General features: G+C 42.3%; 2 protein-coding genes across 2 annotated transcripts in view; one reads left to right on the top strand and one right to left on the bottom strand.

The window, feature by feature from the left end:
- The window catches only part of T265_00832 (hypothetical protein), a gene marked incomplete at both ends in the record, with an annotated part of 138,616 nt that overhangs the window by 97,609 nt on the left and 28,793 nt on the right, over window positions 1–12,214 (top strand). The gene's annotated exons all lie outside the window — the stretch shown is intronic.
- T265_00831 (hypothetical protein) overlaps window positions 7,120–12,214 on the bottom strand; it is a gene marked incomplete at both ends in the record, with an annotated part of 83,376 nt that continues 78,281 nt past the window's right edge. Inside the window, 3 exons of the mRNA XM_009164703.1 lie at window positions 7,120–7,855; window positions 10,582–10,672; window positions 10,755–10,849. Coding sequence (XP_009162967.1) covers window positions 7,464–7,855; window positions 10,582–10,672; window positions 10,755–10,849 — 578 coding nt within the window. The remainder of the gene's footprint in view (window positions 7,856–10,581; window positions 10,673–10,754; window positions 10,850–12,214) is intronic.

Genomic DNA, 12,214 nt, shown 5'->3' with positions numbered 1-12,214 from the left:
TCAAAAGACTTTCAGTGTTTGACCATCGATGTCTTCGGAGCATTGCCCGAATCTGGTGGGAACACCGGATCAGCAATTCTGAAGTACGTCGAATGATATTCGGGAGAAATAACTCACCCTCGATACATGAACTGATCACACTGCAGAGGTTGCGCTGGCTTGGCCACGTGTTGCGTATGCCAGTCGACCGACTTCCTCGAAGGGCTCTTTTCGCACAACCACGTGAAGGGTGGAAGAGAGTCAGAGACGGTCAAACAATGACTTGGCAGCGGAGTATGAAATCCATTACCAGCAAACTCAGTTGCGCTGGTCATTGCCGTCTTCCTGGATGGGGACCCCGAGACGGGCTACATCAATGGCTAGAGACATTGTCAGATATGGCCCAGTCGCGCCCTCAATGGCGCTCGTGCATCAAAGCTATTGCCTTCAATGCATAGCTCCTTTTCCAACCCCAACCCCCACTTGACAGCCCACTGTACCTATCCCCCCCAAAAAACATCGGTGAACGAAACTGCGGCAGCTACAACCACTGTACGACGAGTACGCGGTTATTACAGCTGATAATGTGTATGTATACGATTTAGTTTCATCTCGGCAATGAATTTCGTTTCCAGTGGGGCCTCATGTGTTCCGTTGTTACTAGGTTGCTGAACTGCCAATGGCGGTTATTACAGCTGATAATGATGATGTATACGACTTAGTTTCATCTCGGCAATGAATTTCGTTTCCAGTGGGGCCTCATGTGTTCCGTTGTTACTAGGTTGCTGAAGCCACTGCCAATGCAACTTATGTGATTACTGTAAGTGTACCTGATGAAGAGACACAAACATCTGATTCAGTTCCTCTGCCATTCCAGGAATTCGTACTACCAACATAGCGGAGATGTCGGGACTGAATGCATAGAGCAAGTTCAGAAAAATCATTGGTAAATCACGTACAACAACGTGGTATTCTTCTGTTGCATCAGTTTGCAGGTTGTTCTGATCCTCTGAAAAGTGAAGCTATAAATTTCAGTCAGGTTTTCATGACCCTATCCAATCAATAGTGAGTTTCAATTTAAATACAGATTTGCAGAATCGATGCTGAAATTCCCCTGACCCATATGGTCAGTAGCCAGTGCATGAACAGTCTTCAGTCGAAAAGAACACAAGTTCTCACGTGATTATTCGCTCTACACGTGCCTGATATCAGATTAATTTCTTGGACTTCTCAAAAGCATGTGCAGCATATGGTAAGATATGGGTCGTTGTCAGATTTGAACGCGTCCTATAAACCTTCTTTCTTTAGAGTGAGATATGTCACGTTTGATACCTTTGAGAGAAAGGGCGGAGAACTTGGGGGCAGTTGTTCTTAACCGTCAGTAGTTTAGCGTAAAACGTGACATTCTTTCGACGAAGATCTAACTTTTTCACCACAAATTTTGAGATTGTGAGAGCAACACGATAAAAAGCGCAAAGCATTGACCACTCTCCTAACGATTAACGCTGGAAAGAAATATTACCATTTCTGAACTAGGTATGACTACATAACTCTGTCTGGAACTCCAGCGAATGACTCACTTGCCCAATAACCACATTGCCACTGACCTTTATCCCCTGAATAAGTTTCTTCGAACAAACCTTGAGGGTATTCTTTTATACTGGAATAACCAGGGGATTGTGGTCATGTATAAAAGTTGGAATCCGCGATGCTTTTATCACCTTCATAGTATCTACTCCAGGCGATCGCGTGAAACGTACCTAAGAGTGCAAACAAAAAGGTGTTTTGGTAGGTCAGATGGTTTTGACTGGACAACCAGTTACTTGACTGTACCGTTGAACTATTGAGTCTACAGACCTGCACCTTTGAAACACTCTCAACCTCCACAAAAAAATGGCTTCAGTGTATTAGTTTACATTCTACATTCTACATAATGACCGTGCAATGGCATCGGTGGACAGTCCACTCGCCGGATCAGCCACAAACTCTGAACGCAAGGACGGATTACCTGCGGTTCGTAAAACATTCGTTTGGCATTTATCAAACGCTCAAATGTCTGCTTTATTTTACCCTCTCTGCACTAGGTATATTACAAGTACTGGACCTCTTCTATCATCAATTACGCTTTCATCGGTCATGTCTCATTGAACAGTCAACAAGCAGCAGGTGCCATTGATGTATTTTTGACGTGCAAGCACGGAAAAGCCATTTGGAAAGGTTGCTATCAACTTCCTCATTAGAAAATTATTGCAGTAAACTATCAGCTGTGAACATTTGCGAAAGTTTGATAATGCACATCAAATGAAATATCATCTGCGACTCACGTCAACTTTCAACAGCTACGCAACGATTGAAGAGGCGGAACGCAACCGGTCCATTTGTTTTAATCGCCTAATGCACACGACCAAATCGACAGATTTATGGACAGTGCAGTTCACTACCACTCGTTCGTCATCAATGACTGCTTTCAAACTCCAAGGCTATCTAAGAGGCTATTAGGTGATTATATAGCCTGTAAAATAATAGTGCGAATGTTTGTAATTTGGGCAACGGTACAAACAATCGAGTGAATGGCGTGCGGTTTAGGCTAGTGTATGACTGTATGTGATGTGTCCTAATTGTAGTTCCGGCCATTGTTGTTTTTATCAAGAGTGATAGGGGAAAGATTCAGCAAAATGGACCATCTATCGTAAGAAAGACCACTTGGAGATTTTTTGAAATCCCAATAGTCTGACAGAATTTGTCGTCAATCAGTGATAGTTTCAAGATCCGGTCTTCTTCACAATTTGAAAGCATCATGGAGTGCAAGCTTTCTTCCCGTGGTGAGGACTACAGCATTCGGTACTAGCGGTTTTGACACCGTTGTCCAACTACTTACCACAGATTAAGTAGCATTTAATTCATCGCACCCGTTACACAAACAACCGGTGAGATGCGATACAATCGAGAAAAATTGTCTATCAATTGTTTTACCTACTTGGATGGCATACGCAATGCTAACCTCTTGGATTAAGTGTTGCGTGCTGGGATAGCCGGGTTGATAAACCTGTTGCAGGCACAAGTTCATTATTATGCCCATGCAGTCACCCACAGAAAGTCTTCTCAGACTAGTTAACCAGATTACCTGACCACGATACTTCGTCGCATATCTCTTGACGTTCTCTGAGAATAATGTGACATGGTAAGACCCTCGTTTTCATCACCTGCCTACCCCTCAGTTTCCGCCAAGCCTGACAGTAACTAATGCACAAATATGGCGAACGAGGTGAGGTTTCCTCCATATACTGAATAAATTCTGTTGCGTCTCTCTTAAAATTTGAAAAGCTTACTTCGGAGAGGTGTCATCATTGCTGTAGTATGGAATGGCTCAGTGAATAAAGTAATGAGCCAACTCTACCCATCGAACTCAAAAAACCCACAGACGCTACTGGTCACCGAACCAGTAATGTGCACTGTGGCACAACAAAATAAACGAAATCAAACTGGTGTCGTTTTTAGCTGAGAAATTCGCTATTTATTAGTTGTGATCTCGGTTAATTGACCCTCGGACATGTTTTCATACACTTTCATTGACTCCATGATCTTCTTTGGCTTTGGTGTGTATGGATACGCTGCATTAGGTCTGTTGTATCTAGCCGGCCCTGAATTTCGGAAAGTGCTCCGTCTTTACACACAGAAACCTTAAACTAGCAAGTGTGAAACGGACAAGAATTATTTCCCGTTGTAATGCTTCACACAATTTTCTTTGAAAATTCATTCTCATAGTGATTATACTCATAAATTCCGTTTGCCACTCAATTTTATGTCAAAAATATATTCACTTCTATTAACTTGCTCTACTATCTTCGCTTGCATTCCTTGGACCTACAAAACGGATTGTGAAGGCGAACAGGGTGGTGAGTTGAGCACAGCACATTAGTGAATGCTTCTTGCATTTTCTGTTGCTATCGCTTGAGAATAAAGACGAAATTTCCCTGACTTCAACTTGTTCCTTTAGACTGTTTCAACCCTGAAAAGCGAGGATTCCAATCTACTTCCCTTGGCCATGTAGTAACAGTCACAGTTACTTTGTTACTTTCCAGCGTATCCGTTTAACCATGTTTACAGCATGTCTGAATGAACATGAATTACAAGAACACAATGCATATGGACCCGTCGATGACATCAACAGGCTGCAGTTGGGACCTCTATCAACTCAACGGCACAATTCTATATGAAGCGTTCAGTCACAGTACGATAGAACTAGAACCAGAAAATGCTCTAACCACACGCGTCAGTTTTTGACTTATCGTCCTCACAAGGATAGTCAAAACAGCTGTTTAACAGTTCAACTGGATGTTGGCTGTTAAGCATGCTTCCTCACTTTTAGTTCTTTTATATCTAAGTTTGAATGTGAATAAACCTATTCAAATTTAAAGACCGATCCACTTTATGTTGTAGTGATAAATATTCATGAGTGCTAGCAGATTAGAACCCATTATGTCATCTGTCGGGATAATAGGCAACTTCTTTTCATCGACATAGATTGAGTTGGATAGTATGTTCCAGTGATGGGCGGCAAGTAGTAACCGACGTAGTTAGCTTTATTCTACTGGAGGAACCGAAAATGAAGGTCTCTTCTACTGTATTTGAGTGACCAAAAAATTTCAGAATTCTCATAAATCTTCATCAGTTTCCACGATTTTCCCATAGAGCTCTACCATCCAGTATTTCCTCCACAAAATTTCTATTCCACGTGATTTCTAACTTTCAAGATGCAGTTTCAGCCTATACTTACGAAATTCGCTTAGCACAGAAAACACAGGGTGTCTGCTTGAAAACAATGAGCACTGGGACTTCAGTAGTGAGTGTATACATATGCATGTGCCGAACAGTTGCAGTCACATTCCTTTTCTGCATGGATGGGTGCAAATTACAAGCCACGGACTCCTAGGGTAATGGTGATTCAGGAAGTTACCTAAATTAGGGATTTTTTATCTATCCTCACTCAGTATGTTTCGGACGACAAGAGATAACGAACCAAATACATATCATCCAACTTCTCTGGCGCAATGAAGAAATCTTCGTTACCTGAGCCATTTCAGGTTTGAGTACTGTCCAATGGTACATTTTCGTCTGTTTATCCGGGGCCCTATTCAACGTTATACAACCCTCCATCCATTGTTCAGCAAATCGGAAGAAGACCAAAAGGAGTGAATAACTTCTTGTCCACGTCGGCTTGGTCTCACTGTAGGAGACCTTAAAACTTTGGGTAAATTAGAACTGATTTTGTATTATTTTGTATACATTTTGATACATCGATCGAACTGAAGCTGATCGTCAAAACATAAAAGAGAACAGATTTGGTGAATATGTGGCCCCATGCACACCATCTAAAGTCTTTTAAATATACACTTTTTACTGCCATTGCATGGAAATTATCTGAGATAAAAGAGGATTCACACATGGAGGTCCCTGTAGAAAAACTATACCTGAATGCACAACGAGTTGACGCAACGCACCTTACGTTTCCCAACAAAGACGTTAGAAAGACTACAAAGGGGAAGACAAGCAATTCACCTACTCAAAGGCTTTGAAAATGTGACTTCCATTGGTGATGGAACGTTTGCAATTCAACCGCCAAGCATGGCGAACAGACCAACAACAGAGACGCTTGAAAACATGCCGATGTTAAGTGGCAAAGATCACCACACAGAGACTTGTGGCTTCATGGTTACGGAAAAAAGGAGCAAAACATTTGGTTGGATATAAAAAGGTAGAATTGAAATAGAATGACAAATTTCGGATGGTATTAAGAGCCATGAGCGTCACCTACAAAAGACTAGACTTGTTGTCAAATCTTGGTTCCAGAGGCAAACACACCTGAAAATCTCAGCTAAGCAAAATGATGGGGAAGTGAGATGACACGAGCTAGGAAGGGGACTCTGAGATAGAACGTCAACGAAAAAACGATAGTGGTTAGGTTCGGAGGCTCAAAATCAATGCGATTGTGGTGACCTTTGAATTCCGCCCCTTGGAATACTCGTTATGTGTATTTGTTCCTGACAAATTCTGTCGTGCTGTTGTGTCGGCATTTGTAATCTCAACGGCCAGCGATCGTTTTTCGGTGAGCACGAGCATAATATAATCAGTTTATTTGAACAATTACAGGATACCCTACGTCCTGTCGGGTCAAACCCTAAAACAAGTCCTCTTAGCTCTCCACCCTGTCGGATGGCGTGGGTGTATACTTTGATACCTCGTGGGTAAGGCCTCTGCAAGTGAAAAAGCATCTTTCGGGTCCACCTGCTTGCTCATCCCTCTGAACTGATTAGCGATATGGTAGCTGGATCCCTACCATTCTTTCTTTGTTACCAATACCGCAAAACCCTACCCTGGAGGTATCGTCGCATACTGATACTTGCGGACGAATTTCGCGCAGTAGGGCTGTACTTCTGTAGAGCCAATAGTTTGTCCCTAGATTCATGTTGCCGTCCACATTTAACCATCCTCCACTGTTCGGTCATCACAACTTCAAAAAACAAGTTGGCTACTTAAGTGCTAGGCTCTAATGGTAAAATGAAAGATGGTGTGCGGTGTCCTTGTTTCGACCGCTGAGCGGGCAGGAATACCGATGGCCAATGTTTGCTACGCATAGCGGCCTGCACCTAAGTTGAATCAAAGGCCTGAAGAGATTGCAAGGTAACTAGCCAAGATTAATATTGTCAGCAAGACCGCGAGCGAAGAAGAAACAGACAATTTCGTGGCATTCTTTATTATTATTCGGACCCTAGAGAAGACTAAGTTTGCTAGCATCAGTCCATCATGAATCTCAGAGTAGCAAGCAAACTGGAAGCGACTGTCGCTTTCAGCCGTCACAAAAGATTCTCGTCAGTCCTGATACAGGATTTTGTGTGCGTATAGCTTTCCGAAGTAGAAGCCACTCACCGCAACTAAGAAAAGCAAAATACTCATATACTGCAGCTTCGCGTATAGTTACTGTAGTGGAGAATGCATAAAGGTGTGCACATTTAACTCCCATGTTATAGAATTATGACTATTTCTCTTCATGGATTTTGCGCACAGACATTCGGCCAAGTCAGTGTAGTCCAGACCCAAAGGACTCTGTCCATCTTCCGGACAAAACTGCGAGTATGTGACCACCAAAACAGTAAACAATACAAGTCAAAAACCGTATATTTCAAATAAGTTTTCGTTTCTACAATCTCATCAGAAAAGTATTTTTCTTGATAGCTGGTGCAGTTGAAAATCGGTGGTATTCTGAACCGTTTTGGTTAAAAATCAGGCGTGCTACTTGGCTTTGTTGGTTGGGGACGGGACTCACCCGGGATGGTCAAACAACCAGACTGTTTAAAAAAAGTCCGATCTGGTATAAAGTTGCGATGAAATATACGATAAGTTGCGTAGGAATTCCGGAGTGCAGGCGAAAAGCCGTGATCTACCGGAATTATTGATGGAATTCCATCGTCCACTGGGAGATTGACTTACACTGTGGAAGTTCTGTTCTGTTCAACGGTCGCTTCGGGGACACCTGAAGGTCCCGCTAATGGGTTACTAAACACACGGAACCTTGATTCGGACAACATTCGGTCGCAAAAGGTATACTCGCCAATCGTTCGATTGACGGAATTTTTGAGGCAGGTGGTGTACCAAAGAGGCTCCGGCCGATTCCAAAATATACATAAAGCTGCGATCCAAACGCTAACAACCACACATGCTACTGATATTTTCTTCAGGGAAATTGCAGGACTGGCCTTTTCTGGGTCTATGAAAGTAGCGAACTCAAAAGGATTTGTACGTAATTCATCCGATTCCACATCCACGGGTCCTCCACAATCCCCATTAGGCAGCTGGTGCTCAATCAACGGTTCGAAACCTGAAAGAAGGTAGTGAAATATAGAATACGTATCTTGAATATCGGTTTTGTTTATGCCCAATAGAATGGATCACCGAAACTGAAATAGGTCAAGGCAAATGTATGTAGTTTGTTTAGACAACTACGAAGATGATAATTAAACCCGTTAGCTCACGTAGAAAATCACTTCAGGCTGTTCGAAGAACGCATGTTTACAGCCATAGGGTTAACAGTTTTGTGTCATAAGCAGAATAGGCTTTCCTTCGGCTAAAATGGGTAGTCAGCATGAGGAATTCCCAAGATAGGAATTTCTACCAAATGACTCAAGAGAAACTGTTTACACAGTGGATCTCCTCGTAAGTTTCGCCTGATGTTATCGTAATTTGAACAAAGCACTCTTCCCAAGAGAGACTTCTCACTTATCAGACCACATTCTCGTGTCGTAGGAATCAGATTTTGTGTAGTGTCATTCACAGGAAGTAATATTAATCCGGTAAGGATCCACAGCGTTTTTTTCTTGGCACTTTTTCACTGCGGCAGACTAACACAAATTATTTGGCCGAACTCCGATTAGCAACTTCCAGCTGCACGTGAAGCACAGTGTGCTTTACAGCTCAGTGTTGGTTTAGCTTGGACCGATACATAATTCATTTGGTGATTATTAACCCTTCACTCAGTGGTTATAACCGAATGACTACCACCACAACTCCTCAATGTTCCACTACCTCTGTTTAGCCAGTTGGGTATCAGTCAAGCCGGTTGAACCAGTTGTGAACTATATGAATAACAAGTACAATCCATAGGCATCACGTGCACAAGTCAGTTTTCAGTTCGGCGTGATGTTGTGCAATCAGTTCTTCCTGGAAGTAACCTAGCAACCAAGAATCGGATTTGAATTCAGTGACACTCATCAAAATATAATCACTTCGATAAATTTGCTACAAGATATAAATAGGAGGAAAATGACTTATTGTTGAGAGCACAGGAAACTTTCCATTAAACAAAATGCAGGAAGTTCGAGTTTTCTAACTCTGTCAACCACTAAACTAGCAAGTTCATGCGTTTTGTTGTATCGCACATGCCAACTCACCGTAGAATAGGAACAAAAGGCCAAAAGGTGTGTGACGATTCCTAAATTTCAATCCCATAGTTACTTGATTCACTCCTCAAATGATTGTAATCACCTTTGCGTTCTTCAGCTGAAACTTCCATTTTACCAGTTGGCTAACTCTTACTGAAGTTTACAACCACGGTTATATTTTTTGAAAGTTAATCAAGCAACCTCGAACTTGGCCCTCAATGAAGGATTTTCGATCAGTAATGACGGAAACTTCGAATATTTGTGTACAAATGATCTAGCACAAGCGACTCGCTCATAATCAAACAGGTTATCATACGTCCGGGCTTCCTACGTGTACCCTAACGAGTTTGATCAAATAGTGAGTATTCGGTCCTTTATGTCGGGTTTATCCAGTCCGCTTTAGATACTTCGACATATTTCGGTCCCATTCGTTGGGTTCCCTGATATAAAAAGCTGAGATATATGAATGCCAATTAGATTCTATGAGCATCGAGCTAAATTTACCTTCCGTCCAAAGGCACACACTTATTGCATCGTCAGCAACAAATAAATGGTAAAGGTCTTTGCCTCTCACTGCCCAGCTTTACGACGCAAGTCCCACATTGACTTCAAACGTCGAGCGCAAAGAAGTAGGCAAAAGTTGCGCAAATTATGATAAGATCTTGGACTTTCTTGGACGTCTTTTGAACACTTGATATCGATAAATAAACAGAACAATGTCCGACTCGCCTGTCGATTAGCTGCTACTCGCAGACTTCACCAGCAATGTACGCCGTCATGCAAGTTATATTACCTTTAGTAATTACCACCACTGGAAAATTGATTCTCTACCCAACCTGAGAAATGCTTAGGTTAACCAGTATACTGGATTTGGTATGTCATTGCTACAAGTGAACCAAATGAAGATCGGTGCATTAAAATTTGTAGAATTGGTGCACATATGAATTGTATTTAATACACATTGGTGCGACAGAGATAACTTAGGCTTCAGGGTTCGGAGACAGCTCAATGGATCTTAGAAAACCGCACCGTGAAACCATTTGTCACGCTGCTAAATCGCAGACTCTTCGATAGTCGTGCAATGCGAGACATTTTGTTGGTTGGTATTCTCTAGAAGCTACAAAACCAAGCTTCAACTTATGGACTGCTCATGGCAGAAATGTGTTTCACTGTGTGTCTTCGAAGAGGTCATATTTATTCCATCATCTTCCTGTAAGCACTGTGGCTGTGCTCATGAGTGAGTCACTTGAGGGGTGCAAATTAAACTACACAGAACATCTGACAAAACTTGAGTGATCAGTGAGAGAATAACAGCCAAACGTTGTTGGTCGAGTTGCTTTTCCTTGCTAAAAATGTCGCAATAAGTGAGTGTTAAATAAAACCAATGTCACAAATTGTTAGGAGTGCTGTTGAAGTACCTTCCTAACGGCGGACATTGTGCTAATTCTGTGGGGGTATTCGTTACTTAAAGGGTTCATCGACCCTTCTTTTAAGTGGGATTGACTGCGTTCCATCATTTGGAGTTGTTTGTTAACATATTTGTAAGTTGCAGCTGACATCTGGTAGCCAACCAGTCGCCGTTTGATTTTCCTTTTATGGAAATGAAGGAACGAAGCTCCGCATTTAACGCAGCGGTGGCGTAGAAGAAAAGTATCTCATAACTCACTAGAAGAATCCATGGACACTGAACTGCTCACCAGTTCTTCGTGTATGGCCAATTCATGAGTGTCTTGCTGGTCACAGGTATTTCGTCGTGCCTGCAATTAAGAAGGTTTCAGCAGGTCAGTAGGTACCGTGTGTGCACTGGGGCAGGTTGTCAGACGCATGATAGAAACTCACCTTGCGTGCCTCAGCTATCCAGTTTGTTTTATGTGCAAACACACTGTAAGCAATAGTTGTTATTGCAAAACCCGTCAGTAGGCCAGTCCATGCGCCTGAAGTGGAAAACCGAGTGCGCGTTTTAGGGCTCACTTGTGTGATGTCAGTGTGACCAATAGTGGCCGAAATGACAAGTTTTGGCAAACTGGCTGCAAAGTCCCTCGAGCGGATCGATAATAAACACAATGTTGTAACAGCTCTAAATAGTATGGTCTACCGGCTTTATGTGACACCGATCCGAAATTTGGTTTCTGAAGATATTGCATGGAATGCCTTGTCCCAAATGGTCATCAAAGTGACACCAACACTTTCATCCACCAACAGATCTAATCGAGTTAGGTTGAAGAACTCATGTTTATCAAGTTTCATACAGTTTATCTCCATTTTGTGTTCCCATTAGTCAATTTGCTGTATGTTTACGAATACTGGTGGTGGATATAAGACTTCTTTATACTCAGCAGTAGTCAGTGAAAAGTAGCGTCTAATCAGTTTCGATTTGGCACCGAAATTAGGTGGTGAGCCGGGTGAGCGTACATGCTATTACGAAGGAAGTTTGAGAACTGAATGCCCTAAGAGAGAGTGTTTTCTCATACTCGTATTGATAAGCGAGCCCTAGGAGCAGACTGCGCTCATGGAAATCTGCTGACATCTGTTACATTAACTAATTATTCAATAAGATCTGCGTAGAAATTATTATTGGTCTGATTGCCTCCGTTTTTTTAACGGAACCACCAAACACACTTTGCACCTCGTAGAAGCTCAAACTATATTTTCCTCGAGTGAAATTCCTCTCCCGCAATATAAGGAGACCGTTTGTCGGAAAACCATTCAGAAAGCCGAGTTGTGGGGTGAACACGCACAGGGGAACGTATAATGACTCGCAGTAATGAGGCCAACTTACAATAAGAGCTGATGGGTTTTCCTCAAAATATTCTGTGGAATGAATCACAGCCTATTCAGCGTCGCATTCTTTTTGTCGTTACCAGTACACTGTGGCGTCTTCAGTTAGCTGAAGGACTTTCGCATTCCGCTAAAGTCCATGAGCCTTATAAAGCATATAGTGCAATTACGGCCACAAGTCATTTAGATATACCTTCGCCCCTCTTACATTAGGATCACCAGACTTTTTGTGAGCTCGTTTAATAGGACTGGCGGCCTGTTCAAACGTGTTTTTACTACTCGAGGTAAGTCTGGGGCTCACTTCTAGTTGAGACTTTTATGACTCAATTTGGGTTTATTGCAGTTAACATTGTGATATCTTGATTGAAGCATTGTGCAAGATAAGTGGATGGTTTGGAAACTTCTCTTGTGTTTGTTTTTTGAAGAGCTGAAAAAAGTCGACTTACTCTATTCCATTTAATTGTGAGACTTGGCGGGATTTTAGTTACACTGCTGACCCGTCATGCAGGTGGAATGGTAAG

The sequence above is a fragment of the Opisthorchis viverrini genome (genome assembly GCF_000715545.1).
Source record: "Opisthorchis viverrini unplaced genomic scaffold opera_v5_8, whole genome shotgun sequence".
Taxonomy (NCBI): Eukaryota; Metazoa; Platyhelminthes; class Trematoda; order Opisthorchiida; family Opisthorchiidae; genus Opisthorchis; species Opisthorchis viverrini.
This window is presented reverse-complemented; position numbering and strand designations above follow the sequence as displayed.